The sequence below is a fragment of the Rana temporaria genome, chromosome 3 (genome assembly GCF_905171775.1).
Source record: "Rana temporaria chromosome 3, aRanTem1.1, whole genome shotgun sequence".
Classification (NCBI taxonomy): Eukaryota; Metazoa; Chordata; class Amphibia; order Anura; family Ranidae; genus Rana; species Rana temporaria.
Window position 1 is genome coordinate 285,219,307 of NC_053491.1, and position 23,058 is coordinate 285,242,364.

Genomic DNA, 23,058 nt, shown 5'->3' on the forward strand with positions numbered 1-23,058 from the left:
GTTAACTATGTCTAAACAGTAGCCTCAATGTATGTTCCTGGGAACTCCTGTGTCTCTAGCCTTGTACAGTATGAGATCTAAGGCACTCCTTCTGCTGATCACTAGTTTTAGCTGCTCACTGTTTTCATTTGTGGGGTTGGGGGTCTGATAAGAGGAAGCAAAACCCTGCTTCTATCATAATACCCTCTCTCACATAGAGACATAGAGCAGAACAAGACATATAAAGTAAGTCAGCTTAAGGAAAACAACAGGTAATACTGGTGACTAGTCCTTTCCCCTCTGCCTGCCTTTTTTTTGTTGAGTTTAATTCCACGTTAAGACACACAAATTACACTGTTGTCAAAACATTTTAGGATTGACCTTAAAAAAAGCAATAAGATATTCAGTAAAAAAATATGGAAATTGTACGGATAGCGATGAGTGGGGAGTTTTTAGAAGCTCAATCACACCACAAAATGGAGTTCTATGTCCACACCATTCAATTTCATTTTATACCATCTGCATTGTAAACAGCAATACAAACAATAGTTAATTTTTACAACCCGCTCGGTCCCTCTGTAGTCCAGAAGGCAGGCTCTGTGAATTCCGTGACTCAGCAGTCCCTAGTTACAGGGCATATTGAATACCTGTCACAGATTTCAGGGAGGTAAATGTGCAGGAATCTTCACAATTAAGTTCATTCAAAGTAACAGGAGTAGGTAGCGAAGAGATAATTGAAATACAATGTGGAAATTATTATATGATTTTACACTTTGACCATAGATACACTTTAGTCATTTGTGAGTAACAGAAAAGTATAGCAATTATTTTGCAAAAAAATAATAAGAAGAAGACTATCTGTAGTGTGGGCTACACAAGTAGCATGTTGTAGTGATAAACCACACACAAAGCTCATGCATGGTTAATCGTTACTACTTGCTACTTTTGTGGCTTGCATGAGAGGGAGGTATGTGTACCATTTTTTTAGTGATTGATCGTTACTCCTAGTGATTAATGCTAGCAATTTTAAAAACATGATTTAGCTACTAAAAAATGTAGCTCTAGCCATACATGAGTTTTAGTTAAAAAAAGTCAGTTTAATGGAACTTTGCAGAGTGTATTTAATGCTTTCAACATTACTGAACTGTCAATTAAGTAACAGTACATTAGAGACTGCCAAGTACTTGACGTGCCTTCTAGGGACTGCTATTTATTTAGGCTGTGGCTCCAGAAGCCTGGCTTGCCAAATCACTGTTTGCCTTACAACATCTATAAAAAGTTTCCCACCCTGGCAACAGTAAATATGTTACATGTATGTGTCAAACCTTTGAGGTTTGGGCTTGGCCCATTGACATTTACCTATACAAATGCAATGCATATGTGGATTTTGTACAAGAAAGCCGATCATTGAAAAAGCCACAAGTACCATGAGAACTTACAAAAGCATTCTTCTTCAGATTAAAATTTATCCATTCACTTAGCACCTTAATTTTCATGATAACAAAATGTAACTGTTAAATGTGCATTGTGGCAAAAAGAAAATCAGCAAATGGAAATTCATGATTATATTTAAATTAAAGATAATCAAGCTTTTGTTTAATTGCCTCTTTAACTAAACTATATGCTCAGCCCATCTCAGAATTTTTTCTGTCTCCAACCAAGGACACTGTACTTCTTTCTAACGGCAAGGACTATTGTTCTTTCTTATAGGAGCAAATTATTTTGTGCTTTTTTTTTTAACTATTTTATCTAACTATTTTACTTATAGTGGGGAGAGGCCTGCAAATCTGCCCTGTTGTGATTATGATCAAAATCTGCTGCTATATAGTACAGAAGTATCAGCAAAAAACCTTCATTACATTGTAGAAGGATTGCAGGAAGCTTTTCAAATGTAATGTATATGGAACATACTTCAATAGATAACCTTCTTTAAAACTCATCCATCCACACTGCCCTTCCACTGGGCACATACGTTTTTTGGACCCTGCAGAATTTTCATTTAATCTGGTTTATAAAGAGAAACACGTTCGTGTGTATGCTTAGAAACCCGCGCATGCTCAGAATAAAGTATGAGACGGGAGCGCGCCTTCGGTAAAATTTGCGTTCGTACTGGAGATAGCACATTCGTCACGGTGTAACAGACTGAAAAGCGCGAATCGCCTCATACCAAACTTTTACTTAACACGCAGTAACATGAGATTAGCAAAAGCAGCCCCAAGGGTTGTGCCAGTGGAATCGAACTTCCCCTTTATAGTGCCATTGTACGTGTTGAACGTCACCGCGTTTGAGAACAACAAGATTTTGTCTTGACAGTGTGTACGCAAAGAAAGCTTGACAAGATTCTCGACAAGCCTAACAAGGAACTCGTCGAGGAAAACGATGTTTCATTTACGACGAGTTCCTTAGTCGTGTGTACGAGGCCTCAGTTTTAGCTCAGGAGGCAAGTACACAAACAACAGATCTATTTCAGCAAGTTCAACAATTTAAAAAAAAAAAAAAACATTATACGTAGGTACATTTCAGCAAAGTGACAATTACTGACAAAACATTGTTCATAATCATCATTCAGCTATTCAACATGTCAAGTGTTTTCTGTTACGATGAAACAGTATGACGTCCAATGGTACAGCCTTGAGTCACAGTGCAATGAATGAAAAAAAACAGGTTTTGTTAGCACTGACATTTAAAGTTACACATTCCTGGCAAACATTTTTTATTCAAACAATATTTTCTAAGTTACTGCCCTATTTATACCTGGGGGCAAGGATGTCCTATGCTCAGCAATAACTGATTGCAGAAAAAAGTACAGAACTGTTTAAACCGCAAACCCCTAATTAGTGTAATATAAATGTACTATCACAAAGAGTGGAGTAGGAGCAGTAGTGGAGAACTGTCTTCTTCAGGTATTAATAACATATTAAAATAAGATACCCATGGCCAATTTAACTTGCCTTTTTTTTTATTTATTGTCCACTCACAGGTCTAGGGAAATTGTCATGGTTTCAAAGTCTGAAATTTTATGTTACATATACAAATGACACATTTTACACACCTTGCTCTCTGTATTGATTGTAAAAACCATATCATTCTGGTCCAAAAGCTGGCAGGAATAGGCAATGTTAACAGCAGTTTCTTGTTTGTCACCAGTCAGCACCCAGATATTTATACCAGCTTCTCTCAAGGCAGCTATGGTGTCTGGTACCCCTTCCTGAAGTCGATCCTCTATGCCAGTTGCACCTGTTTACAGGAATATAATAATTTTAGGTATAATATTGGTTACTAATTGATATAATAGAAATTCATAAATACCTATTTATTAAGTCAAAGAACACATTGGGAAGTACAGTAACCCACAACAAGCAATTTCCTTTGCTGTAATTATAGATTTAAAATTATAAAAAGAAAATGTTGACTTTTCTGGGTTACTAATTTTTTTTAAACAAGATTATTGCTTTTTCCTTTAACTTAGAAAATAAGCCAGTTATCGTATGTCTAACCTAGGAGGGTGAGGTTTGTTTCCAAATGTTGGGCAGTTTCCATAAGTAATTCTTCTCTATTATCTATTGCTGCTTCAGCTTCTTCCCGAAAGTTTGACCATCGTTCAAAATCTTCCTCACTTAACACCTATACAGAAAGAAAAAACAGACATGTTTTTAGCAAAAACAAATAGAATTTTTACCCTTCAATCAAAAACAAAAAACAACGCAGGTTTTATGTTAAGAAATAACATGAAGGTGTATTATTTGAGAGACAATAACTTCTTTGTGTTGAAATTCCTGCTGCACTAAAGGCCCTTTCAGACAACACATTGGTTTTATGGCAAACCAGAAGCTCCAGCGCTAATTTTCCAAACTTTCTCAGGTGTTCCCCCCTGGGCACCCAACACTTCATAAGGTCCTCACTTCTGAAAGTATCTGCGTCAGCCATGGACCCAATTTAGTCAGCACTGATGTGGTTCAGGTGTTTTTTATGAATGCTGCCTAAAAGCTGGGCCAGACTGCTGTGGTTTAAAAAAAACCTCTGAAAAGTGGCACTAAAGCTGCCGCCATCATTGCTGCTTTTCCTTAATATGGAGTAATGGAGGCACATCAGGCAGTATCCTATAACCATCAAAAAATGCGGCAATGAGGGGCAGGTGATCAACCATTTCATCCGTGTATCAGGGATCTAATAGAATGGTCAATAAATAGTGAGCTCTCTCTTTGATGACGTGAATCTTGGGGTCCTTGGACAGGCATTTGAGCATAAAAGACCCAATTCACCACAAATTGCCTACAGCAGAAGACCCAAAGACTGTTGCCAAGGACAATACTGTCCTCAATAATAATATCTCACCATACCCACACATAACCTCTGGGGAGGGGCGAAATGTTCCTCTTGAAGCCTCCTCCTAGCCAGCAGTACTGTAACCATCTATCTCTTATTCTTCCTCAGCCTCCTGCTGCCTTTACCTCACAGGGATGAAGACAGTAGACAACAGTTTCCTTTAGCCTTGAGACTGCAGCAAGTTTTCCTCTTAATCCTGTTGCTGTGCCACCAGTGCCTAGTCTATTAGGCCATGTTGGGCATACTCCAGGAGGAACATGAAAGGGATTGTATCACTAATAACCACCTTTTTGCAGCTCCCTATTTTGGCTGACTTGTCAAATTTGTACACACACCCAAAAAATGTACCCACTGACACAGTAAAAAGAACCCCATCCTGTCCTCGTACCACAATCTTACAGATACTCATTGATGGCACACTGCTGCAGCCTTTGCAGTATGATTAACATTGAGTTGTGAAGGGGTAACACAAATTAGATAGATTAGCAGCCAACTGATGTCATTTCAAATGAATGGGCTGCCAAACTACTACACATAGTAATGCATGTAATAACATGGAGCAGCACATGTGCTCTGGTGCATCACACAGGTGTGAACCTATTCTAAAGTAAATAAAGGAATACATGCAATACTTGCCTTTTTAGCAATGCACAGCGTTCTAAGGCCATCCCTTGCATACCAGTCCAGGTGTCTCTGGGTTCTTGACTGTATTCTCCGCAATTTTTTCTCATCGTTTATGTTAGCTGAAAGATATTCCATGACAAAATAATAAATCGTGGTTGTTAACCTATTAATATATGTATACAGTGTTTGCCTACAGCAGAAGACCCAGCATGCTGCAGAAGAGGACCCTTTCTATCTGTGTAATCAGTGGTTAAATGCACAGGTCAGACACACCTGCTGTTTAGTAAGCAGGGGGTTATGAGCTTTGCTAACTGTACAGTTATATATCTGATTCAGCAGATGGCATACTGGACCTCTGCAGAGAGACCACTGCATTTGTTTTAAAGCTAAACCCTATGCAGTGGTAACAACATAAATTAATTCATTTGTGATTTCCTTAAAAATCATAAATGGTATGACTGCTGACTGATATCAAGACAGATTAAGGTAATTAAGCTAGTTGTATGTAAAAATACAGACTGAAGGAGGAGCAGTGTTAGGAGAAAATTAGGCCCTGTTACCTGCTATTTTCTGATAAGGAACATGGTAACAGCAAAAGAGTGCAGAGTGAGCAAAGTCGATGAATTTCAATGTGTTGCTGCTTTTTCTCTGTTCAGGAGAAGGGCAGGGTGTGACACTGCTGCATTCCTTACATTTAAAGTGGATGTAAACCCTCACATATACCCAGTAAAGTGACCAGCCTCAGATGATACACAGGGATGAAACAAATCTCCTTACATTAGTTTTACATGTATATCTGCTGTCTTCAGCTTTATATATCCTTTAGAAAGTGCACATCGTGTTAGAGATTTTCTCTTCCTGTTCAGCACTGGGAGTGGATTATTGGCATACAACCAAGACAGCTGATTGGATGTGCAGAGCTCTGCTGTGAGAAGTCAAGATCTCTGCTAATCTATTTATAGCAACCTCCCAGGACACAAACCTCAGGCTGCTTTTATCTCCCATCTTGGAGAACTTGTCAGAAGTTATAATGCTGATAACAGAGCTATGGAACAGAAGAGGATGCGGTGCTTTGGAGAGATACGAAAACACTACAGATATATGTGCCTAGGTCAAATTTCATGAATCATGTATACATTCATTTTAAGGGTCCTTTCACTCAGGCTTTCTGATCAGGTCCACCTGTCAGCTTTTCAGGTGGAATTGATTGGAAGTTCCATGCAGCTCTATGGGCAGGCTTTATGTAATTGGCTTTGTGTTCATTTATAAGCGCCTACCTCTGCGTCACTCGAGGTCTGGAAAAACTGCATCCTTTTCCTTTTTTCCACACCTACATGCAAAGAATTGAAGGCAGCCTTATGTAAATAAGTGACACATGCCAGTTTACATCCGGCAACCCATAAAACTATAATGGGTTCACGTGTGTCCGCTATTGAAATGCGGACACAAACTGAACAAGCAAGGATGTAAAAAAACTCATATCTGCACCACTACGCTCTGACTCATCTCTAGATCTGTTCACAGATCCCTTGCTGAACATAGTAGATTGGCTCTGTGTGAAAAGGCCCCAACAGAGTAGTTGACCCTCCTGGTTATGCATCTTAAAAACTGCTGAACATAATTACAAATCCTTTGGCAGATAAAAGAAGTTCACATATAGTATATTAATTCCAATAGTGTATTTAATAATTTGCCCAACGTTCAGCTTTAACAGGGATATATTTACTAGAGTTTTCTAGGTCATCCTTAGGGCATTATTCTAGCTTTACCATATAGGGCTAAAGCAACATTCTCCAAGCAAAATATGTACAAGTTATTCAAACTACCTCAGTAGTTCCTTTAGGTTGGAAGGAGGAGTAGTTCTACTTCCATGATGTTCTCAGAAAATTGAACATCTCATTAGGAGTAAAGTTACCAGCCATGTCTTCTTCATTCTTTATCACCAAATTAGGGACGTAAGGTTGTGGAAGGAGATATGTTCGATGAAAAGAGCGTATAGACAAGATAAATGTAAATGGAACAGTTCTGTACAGTAGACAACTGCAGTGAAAGATCCTTGAAATGATTGAATGAAAGTGAAAATATCTATGGTCAAATACTGTATATAAAATATGGGAATCCTCCTTCATCACAGATAATATGCAATGAAATATTTCCCAAAGCAAAGTAACATTTTAAAATGAACATTTATATACCTCTGGCAGGGTTTTCCAGTATATCCATGATGACAGAATCTGCTCCTTTGGTGTACACAATAATTTCTCTTGTTATTGGATGACGAACTATCACTGACATTCTTTTTCTGACAGAGTCAAAGCCCAAAGTGTATAAAAGTTCAAATGTGAGTAGTGTCCCTTGTGGGAGTCGCACTGTGACTTGGTCTGGGGTGCGAGACATTAGGGTAAAGCTATATGCTCTAGCAGCATGAACCAATGCAGCCTCGTCAGGACTTTCTGCTTCATAACAGAATTCATCTTCTATATGGAATGGAGCAACGGAGGCCATCATCGCCTCGATACAGTTTTCAGCACTGTTTTTGCTTGATGAAGAGTCATCTTTTCCACTGCTTTGATTTTCATTTTCTCCAGTGCTAGAACGGGACATGTTGTCAGGACTAACTTTATTTTTCTTAGAGCTTGAAGGTGTTGCAGGGTCAGAACTAGATGGAGTAGTGTTAGAAGACTGACTGAGCCTTAGTAATTTAAGCCTTTGAAAAAGATGCTGAAACTTCTCTAAAGATGAAGCTGATGGCTTTAGCAATGGAGCCATTGTAACCTGGAAAAATACACAATGAATAGTAAATTAATCAAATAAATGTAAAGTAATCTAAAATGTACAGATGGTATCTGCCAAACAATGAAAGATCCAATAGCTTTACACATATACATGTGTGTTTTACAACAATGTGACGTGTATGCACGTTTATACAATACATGATCGGAATTTCCGATGGAAAAAGTCTGACTGACTTTCATCGGAGATTACATAGAGAACATGTTCTCTTTTCCTCCGATAGAATTCCATCAGGATTCCAATGTGAATTTGGTCGGACAAAAGTCCGATTGTGTGTACAGGGCATAAGAAGGAATATATGTACTGCACATTGCTACGAGGCTAAAATGCATGCATTAACGCGCACATATGAATGAGGCCTAATAAACATTTTAATAATCACATAATGTGTGCCAAAATGTCAAGTGTTTCATATGTCTCAAAATGTAAAAAAAAAATTAGCTGGTAGTGAGATCCACTTGGGAAATATTCTTTATTGGCCACCAGGTGGAATGTAGAGTTTGCGGCAGTGATGTCATCTAGGTGGATCACATGTTTTTGGGCAGGCAGCTGTGGTTCTCGCTACCAGCTGATACTAGACACTAATTTTACCACCTTAAACTTAGAAAGTGTCAATTTAAAGCCACAAAACATGTTTTGCTTGGTGAAATAAAGTAATTTGATGTTTTACTAAAGCAGACGACTTGTGCCTATCCTTTGGACAACCACGTTGGGTGCCTTTGCCAATCAAACTACCTACAGTGAGAGCCCTTTTTTACACAGACTCTCTCTACACCATGTAAATAACATTCAGCATTACTAAAGTGTATGATTTTTTTTGTCTTGATAAAACTATACTTCAATTTTTTTTTTAGTAAAGTTGTTTCAAATAATCAACCATCAATGGTGACTTTCAATCTATCCTGTCCTATAAATACGGTAATAAATAACCCATTTCATGATCTATTTAGTAATGCAAAAACTCTAAGTAACCTTCAGAGGCCTCGTACACACGACCGTTTTCCTCGACAGAATCCATCAAGAAACTTGGTGGCAGAGCTCTTTTTCCTCGTCGTGAGTCTCAATTTCCTCGTCGTGTTTCTCGTCGGGCGGGTTTACGACAAGAAACACATCTGCGAATATGCTTAGAAACCCGCGTATGCTCAGAATAAAGTATGAGATGGGAGCGTGCCTTCTGTAAATGTAGGGTTTGTAATGGAGATAGCACATTCGTCACGCTGTAACAGACTGAAAAGCGCACATCTTCTCTCACCAAACTTTTACTTAACATGCAGTAACACGAGATGTAGCAAAAGCAGCCTCAAGGGTGGCGCCAGTGGAATCAAACTTCCCCTTTATAGTGCCGTCGTACGTGTTGTACGTCACCGCGTTTGAGAACGACAAGATTTTGTTTTGACAGTGTGTACGCAAAGAAAGCTTGTCAAGATTCTCGACAAGCCTAACAAGGAACTCGCCAAGGGAAACGATTTTTCATTTACGACGAGTTCCTCGGTCGTGTGTATGAGGCCAGATACTCTCTCTCTCTCAGTAACCTGTATTTACCCTCAAATTATTCCCCTGTCATTTTGATCCACTGCCAGACTATGCAAGATTCTTTCTTTAAATTCCAATTAGCTGAGGCATTAGAGACATGCACAGACTTTACACTTCTTCCCACTGGACAGCAGTTAGACCTGGCAACTGGTTACTCTGGAACCCCAAGCAAAGCATTGTGTGTGTCTCTAATTTCCCTTTACTTAAAAGCAGGGCTTTTTTTTCAGGGGGAACTTGGTGGAACTCAGTTCCACCACCTCTGGCTCAGACCCTTGTCATAAATCTATCCCCTATTTTGTAGGCGCTATAACTTTTGCGCAAACCAATCACTATACGCTTATTGCAAGATTTTTTTACCACAAATATGTAGAAAAATACGTATCGGCCTAAACTGAGATTTTTTTTTAATTAGGATATTTATTATAGCAAAAAGTAAAAAATATTGTGTTTTTTTTTCAAAATTGTCGCACTTTTTTTGTTTATAGCGCAAAAAATAAAAACCGCAGAGGTGATCAAATACCACCAAAATAAAGCTCTATTTGTGGAAAAAAAAGGACACCAATTTTGTTTGGGAGCCACGTCGCACAACCGCGCAATTTTCATTCAAAGCGTGACAGTGCCGAAAGTGGAAATTTTGCCTGGGCAGGAAGGGGGTATATGTGCCCAGTAAGCAAGTGGTTAATTCCCCTTTTAAGACTCTCCTACTGTTCATGAAATTTGACTGACCACACCCACTATTTGATGTGATTTGGAGGCTGTGTGTGGGGGAGGGGTTTTGTGGGGTCGTGGTTGAGTTCCAGCACCTATCGTTTGAGAAAAAAAAGCCCTGCTTAAAAGTACTGCTTATTTCTCTGGTGGTTGCTTGAGGCCGTTAGAAAGAGTACAGACTCCTTATGATCTCTCCTGTAAAGTGAACCTATTACTTTGCATAGAAGGTTTACTTAAATACTGTTCCCAAATTAAATGGTAGAAACTGTTTCAGCCATTTGGATAACTCTGATGTCTATATGGAGAAGAGTTGAAGTTTGTAAGGTTTGTGTTTGTGTTCCCCATTGGGGAGATTTTTAATGACTTCTTGTCCAGAAAGATGGGACAAATGTTTTGGCGGTAGCTTGGTTTCAATGTTTTTTTTTTGTTTTGTTTTTTATTCCAGTAATAACCGTGTCCCAGTCAATTTAAGGTCTTTTAGATTTGAATGTATTTTAATACGACTGGATTGGAGTATAAACAAACACATTTATGGCTGTTACTGTGTAAAGTTCCTTGGTTTCTGTCAATGTCATAGGTTTATGACTTGCTAATTAAATACTTTGCTATTTATGACTCCTTGTTTGGCTCCCAAGATAAAGGAGTTTTTCTTCTATGCTAGAAGTCTATATTTTAAGTCAGGGGCAGACAACACAATTGGTAATTATTTAAGTTATTTCTTTGTGTACAGTAAATGCACTGTAATAATTACAGTATAGTGAAGGTTATTTGGCATCATCACCTGATATCTATGCTCAGTAGCATGTTTGGGTGTAATTCTCTATTTCTACATATAGCTGTTTCATAAATCCAGTCTTTTAAATAACAAGGTAGAGTAGCTACATTTGAGGTTTCACTGCGGCAAAGTTTATCCTTTCTTTGTTAGCATGCAAACATAATTTTACCTATATGAATCTACAAAATATTATCAGGGCAAAAATACAACACAGGGAAATAAAAATTAGAACATCAGAGTCTAGCACCCTTCAAGGTTAGAGTTGGCAGCTAGGTAAATTTAGTCTGTTCCTCTGTGAAACAGGGCTTGATTACTTGGGGTTGTTCAATGTCTCACAATCTTCTGTTCTGCTACTACCCTTCATCTTCTAGAGACTACTAGACAGACAGACAGTCTGAATATTTATGTAACTCCAGACAATAAATTAGGAGGTGTGCCCAGAAGGTGGAAGGGGAGCCCATAACTATTCTAAAGCCTGGCAGCCTTGTGCAGAGTTCCTATGTTCAGGGGACTCTGCCACATGAAAGAAAAAAACAGAGAGGAAGCCAGAAGAGCCTTTGAAGGCATTAAAGTCTCAGCTAGGCTTAGCTGCGGGCCCTACTGAAAGAGCTATGCCCAGAGACTGAGCAGAGCCAGAAGGAAGTTGGTTGAATTGGATGAGGGGACACACTGGATGCCTTCAGCCACCATTGTGCTTTTTCTGGGTGTCCCATGCATCCCTGTGCCTTTAAGGAGGGGTAAGCTCCCCCCAGGCACACCTTCCCTCAACCTTACCGCTGCTAAATGTTCGCTCCAACTTGGGAGACTCTGAACATTATAGAGTGAGGACCACAGTATACAGAGTAGCCTTGACGTGGGCACTGCGGTTTACGCATATATTTGCAAACGTGTGCAAACAAAAGCCTATGTTTTTAATATGAATTGTAAGACCGGGTCAGTTTGGTTATTTTTCAGGCTACTGTAGCTGGTAAGTGTGCTGTGAAAGCTTTGTTTGCATCAGAAGAGAGTTATCAGTGGGCAGTGGGTTGGTCTAACTCCCCCCCCCCACAGCAAGTGCAGTGCAGCCAGAAGCATGCAATAATGCTTAGAAGTTTGCCCAGTACAGCCAGGAGTTGTGCAAGAAAGCCAAGAGATACAGCCTGCATTTTTGTACAGAGCATCCAGAAGCCAGGAAGTCCTCAGGTTGTTCTACAGTTTCAGGGTATTCCATGTGCCTCATTCCTATCTAAGTTATTGTTCTAATAAAAAGCCTAAAAAAAAACACTAGACTGATCTTTGAGCCAGAAGTATGCCAAAAAATGTACATGCCTGGCTGTGTATGCTGCAAGTGGGAGAAATAGGCCCAAATTACCAGCGGCTTCTGTGGTGGCAGCACTATATGTGTAATAGTCAATAGTGATCATCTCAGTTCTAGCTTTATTTACCACTTTATGTCAAAGACACCCTCCGCCATCTTTAAATTCACAAAAAGATGGACCATAGTGACCATAAGCCTTACTGACTGAGGCTGGGAAGAGTGGGGGATTGTGTAGGCCCTAGCTAAATACTTCAAGTAAACATGCCAAGAGAATAATGGGTATGCTATAGTAATCATGTGGAAATGTAAGCTGTCCAGTACTCTTTGGCCTCAATACGTTTGGCATCATTGACCTACAGCAAGCATGCAAATGTAAATGATGAGTATTATTGCAACTCCTAATTTATATATTTGTTCTGGGTCATTTACTCAAAGTATTGCACATTTTGCATTAGCATAACAGCCTAATTTTTGGAAAATCATTTCAAAAGGAGCTCAGCAATTGCAGTCTATGCTTTTTAGTAATACCGGTGTCCTAAAAAAAAGAGGAAATCAAGTCTTATCTGTTTTAATTTAGGCTAAAGTGAAAAAGTACATCCTCTGATAAGTGTTTAATAGTTGTCTGTGCCCCCTCACTTCCTACCCCATGACCAAAGGAGGGACTTTTTGTCTGGGGGATAAACCAAAGCATAGCATGATGCGGCCTTGATTATTGGGCATGGTTAAATTAAATATGGGTACTGTCTTAAAGGATATGAAGGTTTTTTATACATGTTTTCACATACATGTGCTATTTGCAAAGGATACATTTTCAAGGATCAACTAATTTATTAGCTGAACAGGATGACTGCTGATGCGTAAAACGGATTTGGATGAAAATTACTAAATGCCCATTAGTGCCTTAAGGCTGCATATTTCTGCTGTATACCACACATTGCACAGTACTGGGCTGTGGTGCACTGCACCACACTTGTGGTTTTAAGGTGCGTTGGGCTGTAATTCACAATGATTGGATCCCACAACATGGCAATTTGCATTACCGGTAGCACAAGGGTGGGAATGGGCCTTAAAAAATGAATAAAAAAAATGGCAAATAACAAATCTGTCATTTATACCAGTTCCTCCTTAAAATGAGAAACTTGAGTAGAGCCACCAGACAAACATATATTATTTGTAATGTTCCAAGAAGCAGATGTCCCGTTGCCCCAGCTTACGCTGCCTGTGACACATAAGACATTGGTGTTAGCTGAAGTTCCATGCCTTTTCTTGAACTGTACTATCCATATATTCATTTTAGACATTCACTAAGGGCTTGTAACAGATTTACTGGCTCCCTGGGTCCTCCAGTGGTATAAATTACAGATACTGGAAACAAGCTTGGATGACAAGGATATGTCACAGGGATAGGAAAGGGGAAATCTCCCCTATATAGAGACATTAAAGTTAAAAAACACACAATCATTAGTGTCACTTTCAGGCTAGGTTCACACCTAGTATCTCGTAAATGCAAATTTTTGCTCTCTTGTTTATCACTTTTTTGGTGCATTTTTCACATTACAAGTATTAGGAGGTCCATTCAATGCAATGGGATGCTCTATGCATGATAAAGCTCATGTACCTTTTTGGCTTCTGTGCTTCATGTTTTCACTTGTTGTGTTTGGGGTGCCATTAACTATGAATGGCACCACAACCATGATGCATGTTTTTCACATGTTCTACGAACTGACATGAAACTGTGTGCTTTTGCATGCTTTTATGGAATGCTCAGATGTGAATGCAGCCTAAATAAAAAAAAGTATGAAGGATATATAATAAGCATAAAGCACAAATGTAGCCAAGCACCTGGCACTTAACTGCCATGCTTACATTTGTGTTATTAAAAAATAAAAGCAAATACATTTTCAGTCCTCTGCCTAGATTGATACCACAGAAACAAAAACCTAAGACAAGCAAATGCCCATCGGGCTTACCCTCTGCCTTGGCTCCGTTGCTGTGGAGACAACTACTGTATTACAAATGGCTAACGCCAAGAAAAAATCGGTGTAGGGAGAAACTGAAGGTCTGGCGCTGCTCTGTGCCTTAATGGGAGTTTCAATTTGGACTGATGCTTCTCTGACCTTCTTTAACAGCGTCTGATCTGGGGTCACGTCTTTTTCCTGAAACAGAAAAGAAAACTAATTAATCCTGTTTTCTCATCCCTTTCAGACTGCCCTCATTCAAAGACATAGTTGAACAAATATAAACAATACAAGCCCTTTTATTTCCCCAATGGAGCTTTTAAAACTTCTTCCAGTGAAAACAAATTGACTTCTTGATCTGTTAAAATAACTAGTGTGCGGAGATACACAGTACAAAACATATTGCAGGGACATTTGTATTTCAGGAGTGCAAAATCCGATTTACATTTTTTTATTTTTTCCTGCATGAACTCCGTGTTCATCTTTTCTGACTATATCCCAATTAGTAGCATTTGTCCTGTAGCTGGCATCTGGTTACACTAGATTTCATTACTCTTTTCTGGAACTTGTCCAGGCTTTGCAGTTTGTTTTTAGAACAGATGTTATTTTTATATATTTGATAATTAAAGGAATGACACAATCCCATCTAGTATTGCAATATTAAAATGGGTAATGCTGACCCAGAGGAAGCCAATTTGCACTGGATGAAAAATAATCTTTTTCAATGCTCAAGTCATTCTCTGTTGTTGTTGCTGATGAGATTCCATGGCATATATATCAGATTCAGAAAATATGTATTTTTACAGTTGGTTAGTATACACATGTGGCCCACAGAGCCCTCTGATGTGGCCCATGACCTCCTGCTCTGGGATGGAATAAAATACAATAGAATATTGTTATTAAAGGAAAATGTATTGCTAAAATCAAAGTGTGTGTATATATGGGCATATCTGTTCTGCAGCAGTTACTGGGCTGCTTTCAAACTGATCCACAGGTACAGAGGTTACCTGCACTGAGCCATATATTTCTATTACCTGCAAGTTTGGTGTGCTGAGAGTAGAGTGGGCAGCTATCCACCCACTCCACTCACTGTGGCCCACGATCCGTTACCAAGTCGCTTAAGTGGCCCTTGCTCTTCAAAAGGTTGGGCATCCCTGGATTAAACCATACATTTTTACAAGTCAGGTTTGTGTTTTTCAAATAATAAACAGCAAATCATGGGTTTAATTCTCATGAGATAAAATTGAAAAATTGATTTTAAATTATGGGGGAAAAAAAACGTATTTTCTGAGCATGGTGGGCCAGATTTCTCATCAGGCTGAATCTGCTGCCCTTGTCACTACTTATGAATTAATAACTTTGTATATATTGGAACACAACCCCTGACTGGACAATGAATGAGCAGCACCTTACAGATGAGTCATCATTCTGATCTTTTTGGTTTCTACATCGGTCAGACCTTTTTTTGTTGTGCAGCTGTTTAGAGGTTTACATGAGGATTATAACAAGGCAGAATCAAGTCCTTAAATTAGTTGAAATAAATATTCATTTTAGGTACATCTAAAGCCAAAATTTTAATTTAAAATTTTCAACAAAATATGGAATAGGTAACAGCCCTACTGGTTTATTGTTGCCTTTCTGTGTACCAAAGGGAAGATTTCCCCACACTTCCTGGCTGAATTCATAACAAAAAGTGAGAAGAACAGCATCCACGTAATGATGTGCACCATTCTTAGTAGCGTGTGCCCAGGGCAAGAGACATCCTGTGTTCACAGAAACTGGATTGAATGACACTGGTCATCATTAAAGCTGAAAAAGAACTGCTGCCTCATTGCTGGATTGACAATTCTGTAGAGGACATCACCAGAGTTTTATTTATGCAAGAGCGTGGGAGTGGATTTTTATATTTTGTGCCCAAGCTAGCGTTGGCCTTTAATAAATGTATACCTGAATGAATTAGTGTTTTTTTCTATCCTAATGGGAGTTTAATAATAAATCTTGCATTTGTTGCAAATTTTTTTTTTACCCAAATGACTACCCTATAACACTCATTTAGCATACCTAAATAAATTGATAAATAAATACATTTACCAACACTACAGAAAATATTTTACACTTGTACAGCACAGTTGCTCTGCACTAATACAAAAAAATGTAACTTACTTACCTGCTTATTCATTTTTCACATACTTTTATTTTCTCTGAATAAACCTTCAGAGAATGTGTGTGCTGATAGGGTCCCAAGATGTTATGAATTTATAACAGGAAATATACGGTATATAATTTGCTTTTCAGATTCCCAGTTATTGTGTTGTGGCTATTATTTTTACACTTGCAGCAATGATTTCTGCTGCTCTGTAATGCTTCACTTGCCATATAAATCTTTCTGCCTACCCATCCAATTAGAGATGTCTCTAAGCCAAATAATTATTCATGCATTTGTTATGCATCACATAAGGCGTCTCTTTTTACCAACGTGTAAATTCAGGTGGAAAAATGCACAAAGTATTCTTTCTATTATTAGTTATGCTATGCAAAGGCTATTGTTGGACATTTTATTGTACACCTCTGAAACACTGGGATAGCCCTGTGAGAAATTGCCCTTTTAGCAGAAAATAAAATAATGAAAAATAACGTGTGCAATTTGAATAAAACAAATCATTGCTCTATAACATGTAATTAAGCAAAAAAGAAATACAAATAATAATACAGAAATAATGGCTTGTTGAACAATATTTAAAGATTCAAAATGCCAAAGAAATAAACAATATTTATGCATGTTTAGGTTCATTTGGCCCCTTCATTTGTTTATTCAGGTTACCATGGAGGTGTCGGGGTGTGTTATTTTAATAGCGGTTAGACATATTGGGGCAGATTCACAGAGCAAGTACGCCGGCGTATCTACTGATACACTGGCATACTTTCAAATTTCCTGCGTCGTATCTTTAGTTTGAATCCTCAAACCAAGATACGACGGCATTTGGGTAAGATCCGACAGGCGTACGGCTTCGTACGCCTTCGGATCACAGGTGCAATACTTCGGCGTCCGCTGGGTGGAGTTTGCGTCGTTTTCCGCGTCGGGTATGAAAATGAGCTTTTTCCGTCGATCCACGAACGTACGCGCGGTTGTCGCATTCTCTTACGTCGTCTGTAGTTGGCTTTTTCCGGCGTATAGTTAAAGCTGGTATTTTGTGGCGTATAGATAGACTTGCCATGTTAAAGTATGGCCGTCGTTCCCGCGTCAAAATTAGAATTTTTTTTTTTTGCATAAGTCCTCCGTGAATAGGGATGGACGTAAGTCACGTCTAAGTAAAAAAAATGACGTTGCTGCGACGTCATTTAGCGCAATGCACGGCGGGAAATTTAGGAACGACGCATGCGCATTTCATTCGGCGCGGGGACGCGCTTCATTTAAATGAAACCCGCCCCCAACCCGCCCAATTTCAAATACGCCGCCAGAAAAACACTACGCCGCCGTAACTTACGGCACAAATTCTTCCTGGATTTGAATTTACGCCAGGTAAGATACGGCAGTGTAGCGTATCTCTGATACGCTGCGCCTGTCCAACTGTATGTGAATCTGCCCCAATGGCTCCACTCCTACTGATGAAGTTCTGTCTTAGGACGTAATGCATATAGGGGGCAGAGCCAAGTTCATGACATCATCCTATGGCCATCTTACTGGTGATATCGAGTCGGCATTAATGAGCGCTCCTGTCAGTATTATCTAGTAAGTGTTATTCGATATTAGAATAACACTTACTAGATAATCCTGACAGGAGCGCTCAATAATGCAGATGCTCATAATGCTCATTTGGCCCCTTTTTCTCCACCTGGGGGCTTCCGGGACCTGTTACTCATTTGTTTATTCAGGTTACCATGGAGGTGCCGGGGTGTGTTATTTTAATAGCGGTTAGACATAATGGCTCCACTCCTACTGATGAAGTTCTGTCTTAGGACGTAATGCATATAGGGGGCAGAGCCATGTTCATGACATCATCCTACGGCCATCTTACTGGTGATATCGAGTTGGCATTATTGAGCGCTCCTGTCAGTATTATCTAGTAAGTGTTATTCTATATTGACAGTGGTTGTCTTTTTTCTTTCTATGAATGTATCTACATGCTCTGGGGATGTTGGCAGATGAGAGCCATGTACCATCTGAGAATTAACCCCTGAAGGGGACAAGAGCATTTGACCCTACTGTTTATTCAGGGGTCATTCTCTCAAGGTGATCGTCTGGTAGTCACATTTGTTGGAGGCACGTGTAGCACTTTTTACACACCTTTACAGATGTGTCTGTCTTTGGCCCTGATATTTGCAGTGATACATTGTAAAACAATAATAAAGAGAAGTAAAAGCCAGAAAATAGGAGAAGCTGGTAGTAGCAGAAGTTTTCCAGAATAAAAAAGGCATGTTCATTCTGAGTTCATCTTCTTAAGGGCTAGTTCACACCAGATGCAGTCCAGTGCATTTTTATTCTGCATCAAAAATGCATGGATGGTGTTTAAAATGGATTCTGATGGCCCTAGTACACGCCAGTACAGTGCATTCCAGTGCAGTCAACAAAAGTCGAATATGTTGCATTTTTTCTGTATGGAACACATCTGAAATGTGGAAAAATGCACCTGAAGGTACATGTCCTCAATTGAGATGAAGAAAACAAAAAGGAGGGGAAAAACACACTGAAACGCACCAAAAAAATACATGCAGAAACACATCCGGAACGCAAAAATGGTGGTGTAAACCAGCCCTTAGTGTACTAGAGTGCAAATATATTATTTTATAAATAAACTCCTTCCACACACCGATACATATTAACACATTATGCAATTGCCTTACAGATGTTATTTCTATTTTTAATTTTTTAAACCAGCCGTGGTTTATAACCACTTTAATGAAGATGGTCTACTTAGGATGAGCATTTGTACAATTGATTAGAAGGAAAAAGACATAGAAATTGACAACCCTTATTAATGACATATATACAACACCAAACATTGAGCTGGTGACTTTGTGGACTATTACAATATTATTGGATTTACAATTTATTTATTTAAATTTTTTTTGCACCTTTACAGTTTTGATGTAATTATAGGGGTTTTTAATGTCATATATAGTTAACAATCTGTGTAAACTGAAATTCCAACCAAAGCAATTATTCAAGCTTTTGGATACTTATAGTATTATTGTAGTCTGCATTCCTATTTGGGAAATGTAACCAACTTCTGTCATAACACCATTGGCACAAAACAAAAGGGATTATAAAAAATGATAAAAGTGTGACTGCATTAGGTGAGTTTTATGGTTCATGGATTTGATTACAACACTATTCTGCAAAATGCAATACTACTACCTTTTTACTCAGAATTGTGTATGAACATAATGACCTATGGTGCATAAATGAAATATGTGAAATTATTTTTTTGGATTTTAAATTTAAACCTCATGGTACTGTGTTGTGAAAAATGTTTATAGATACTAAACATAAATGCAGATGTTTAATGGATCAGCATGGTGTTTTCGTTTTCTGTATGTGTCTTCAAAGAAAGCAGAAATGGAATACCAGTCCATGCAATAATGTAAATTATTGATATTCATCTGTGTGTCTCATAAACCTGCACTATAACTTGGATTCGGTGTGCAGATTCTGGCTTGGTAGCATTAAAGGGGTTGTAAAGGTTTGTTTTTTATTTTCTAAATAGATTCCTTTAAGCTAGTGCATTGTTGGTTCATTTACCTTTTCCCTCGATTCCTCTTCTAAATGTATTTTTTTTTTTACTGAATTTCTCACTTCCTGTTCCTCCTCAGTAAGCTTTCCCCCATCATCCGAGCCGTTCTGGCTGGGGGTTAGTCAGCTTACTGAGGAGGAACAGGAAGTGAGAAATTCAGACAAAGAAAACAAAGAAAAAAAACATTCAGAAGGGAAATGGAAGGAAAAGGTTAGTGAACCAACTATGCACTAGCTTAAAGGAACCTATTTAGGAAATAAAAACTAACCTTTACAACACCTTTGAGTGCAGTACTGAGGTTTAAGCATACACCCGTTTAGGGGCTCAGATTGGGTATGCAAGCAAAACTATCATCAAGATTGAAAATCTGGGTGTGGTTAAGAACTGCGTGAACACTATAAGGGCAGGGTTCTCCTTGCCAAAAAATAATATATATCTATCTAAAGATAGATAGATAGATAGATAGATAGATAGATAGATAGATAGATAGATAGATAGATAGATAGATAGATAGATAGATAGATAAATAGATATCAATATATATAGATCTATCTATCTATCTATCTATCTATATATATATATATATATATATATATATATATATATATATATATATATATATATATATATATATATACACAGTGAGGAAAATAAGTATTTGAACACCCTGCTATTTTGCAAGTTCTCCCACTTGGAAATCATGGAGGGGTCTGAAATTGTTATCGTAGGTGCATGTCCACTGTGAGAGACATAATCAAAAAAAAAAATCCAGAAATCACAATGTATGATTTTTTTAACTATTTATTTGTATGATACAGCTGCAAATAAGTATTTGAACACCTGAGAAAATCAATGTTAATATTTGGTACAGTAGCCTTTGTTTGCAATTACAGAGGTCAAACGTTTCTTGTAGTTTTTCACCAGGTTTGCACACACTGGAGGAGGGATTTTGGCCCACTCCTCCACACAGATCTTCTCTAGATCAGTCAGGTTTCTGGGCTGTCGCTGAGAAACACGGAGTTTGAGCTCCCTCCAAAGATTCTCTATTGGGTTTAGGTCTGGAGACTGGCTAGGCCACGCCAGAACCTTGATATGCTTCTTACAGAGCCACTCCTTGGTTATCCTGGCTGTGTGCTTCGGGTCATTGTCATGTTGGAAGACCCAGCCTCGACCCATCTTCAAAGCTCTAACTGAGGGAAGGAGGTTGTTGCCCAAAATCTCGCAATACATGGCCCCGGTCATCCTCTCCTTAATACAGTGCAGTCGCCCTGTCCCATGTGCAGAAAAACACCCCCAACGCATGATGCTACCACCCCCATGCTTCACAGTAGGGATAGTGTTCTTGGAATGGTACTCATCATTCTTCTTCCTCCAAACTCGGTTAGTGGAATTATGACCAAAAAGTTCTATTTTGGTCTCATCTGACCACATGACTTGCTCCCATGACTCCTCTGGATCATCCAAATGGTCATTGGCAAACTTAAGACGGGCCTTGACATGTGCTGGTTTAAGCAGGGGAACCTTCCGTGCCATGCATGATTTCAAACCATGACGTCTTAGTGTATTACCAACAGTAACCTTGGAAACGGTGGTCTCAGCTCTTTTCAGGTCATTGACCAGCTCCTCCCGTGTAGTCCTGGGCTGATTTCTCACCTTTCTTAGGATCATTGAGACCCCACGAGGTGAGATTTTGCATGGAGCCCCAGTCCGAGGGAGATTGACAGTCATGTTTAGCTTCTTCCATTTTCTAATGATTGCTCCAACAGTGGACCTTTTTTCACCAAGCTGCTTGGCAATTTCCCCGTAGCCCTTTCCAGCCTTGTGGAGGTGTACAATTTTGTCTCTAGTGTCTTTGGACAGCTCTTTGGTCTTGGCCATGTTAGTAGTTGGATTCTTACTGATTGTATGGGGTGGACAGGTGTCTTTATGCAGCTAATGACCTCAAACAGGTGCATCTAATTTAGGATAATAAATGGAGTGGAGGTGGACATTTTAAAGGCAGACTAACAGGTCTTTGAGGGTCAGAATTCTAGCTGATAGACAGGTGTTCAAATACTTATTTGCAGCTGTATCATACAAATAAATAGTTAAAAAATCATAAATTGTGATTTCTGGAATTTTTTTTTTTGATTATGTCTCTCACAGTGGACATGCACCTACGATGACAATTTCAGACCCCTCCATGATTTCCAAGTGGGAGAACTTGCAAAATAGCAGGGTGTTCAAATACTTATTTTCCTCACTGTATATATATACACACACATACTGTATCTTAGACATGTGTACACTAAAATATTTTGTTTCATAATTTCGTTTTCGTTCGAAAAATAAAATTATGTAGTTACTTTCAAAATTCTTTTTTTTTTTATTTATTTTGTTTTGTTAAAAAATGCATTTGTCCAAAAATCCGAATTAATTAAGGTTAAATCTGTCATTAAAGGCTTATGGTGTCAATCGAATGTTCCAAGAAGATTCAACGAAGCAGCTATACTGTACGATGCTGCAATCGTACATTTCCGGTCAAATGCTCCGCCCACAAGCTATAGTAGAATTCTAATGTTGTATGACTAGTAATAATTATATTTATAAATTATTATTACTAGTCAACCAACATTAGAATTTTTCTATAGCCTATGGGCGGAGCATTTGACCATAAATGTCGTGGTGATCGTATGTTTTTAGCTGCTTCGTCGAATCTTAATGTCACTATAATGTTGAATCTTCTCTCTCTATGTCGAATAATCTCGGACTAATAAAGTTAGATTAGGCACATTCAACCGTAGGTTTATTAGACACAGATCGCTATTGTCACCGTCATGTCGAATCTTCTATCTATTTCGAACTGTTGTCGCAACAAACGAAAATAAAGCTTTTTTTATGTAGGATCTTTCAGATTTGCACATTGCACATAACTCTGCACATTGGTTATCGTTTGTTAAAACAAATGCAAAAATCCCCGAAATTCGAACGAAAATGCATTTGGATGAAAACGAATGCACATGTCTAATATCTATCTATAGATATCTATCTTTATCTATATCTATATCTATATATATATATCTATATATATATATATATATATATATATATATATATATATATATATATATATATATATATATATATATATAATATAGAGGAAGAGAGTCTAAATTATTCCTCTATATTGAATCTATATTGAATATATATATATATATATATATATATATATATATATATATATATATATATATATATATATATATATAGTGGATTTATAAGCGTGGATAGTGGATGTATAAGAGTTTAAAATATCATTCACAGGGGTAAAGAAAAGATCATTAGCAATTTATT

At 38.3% G+C, this 23,058-nt stretch overlaps 1 protein-coding gene across 1 annotated transcript in view; it reads right to left on the minus strand.

Annotated features, from left to right (window-relative positions):
• ATP10B (ATPase phospholipid transporting 10B (putative)) overlaps positions 1–23,058 on the minus strand; it is a 154,776-nt gene that overhangs the window by 22,813 nt on the left and 108,905 nt on the right. The window contains exons 9-13 of the mRNA XM_040344724.1: positions 14,006–14,191; positions 7,125–7,704; positions 4,942–5,048; positions 3,477–3,603; positions 3,032–3,216 (exon numbers count right to left, since the gene is read on the minus strand). Of these exons, the coding sequence (XP_040200658.1) occupies positions 3,032–3,216; positions 3,477–3,603; positions 4,942–5,048; positions 7,125–7,704; positions 14,006–14,191 (1,185 nt within the window). The remainder of the gene's footprint in view (positions 1–3,031; positions 3,217–3,476; positions 3,604–4,941; positions 5,049–7,124; positions 7,705–14,005; positions 14,192–23,058) is intronic.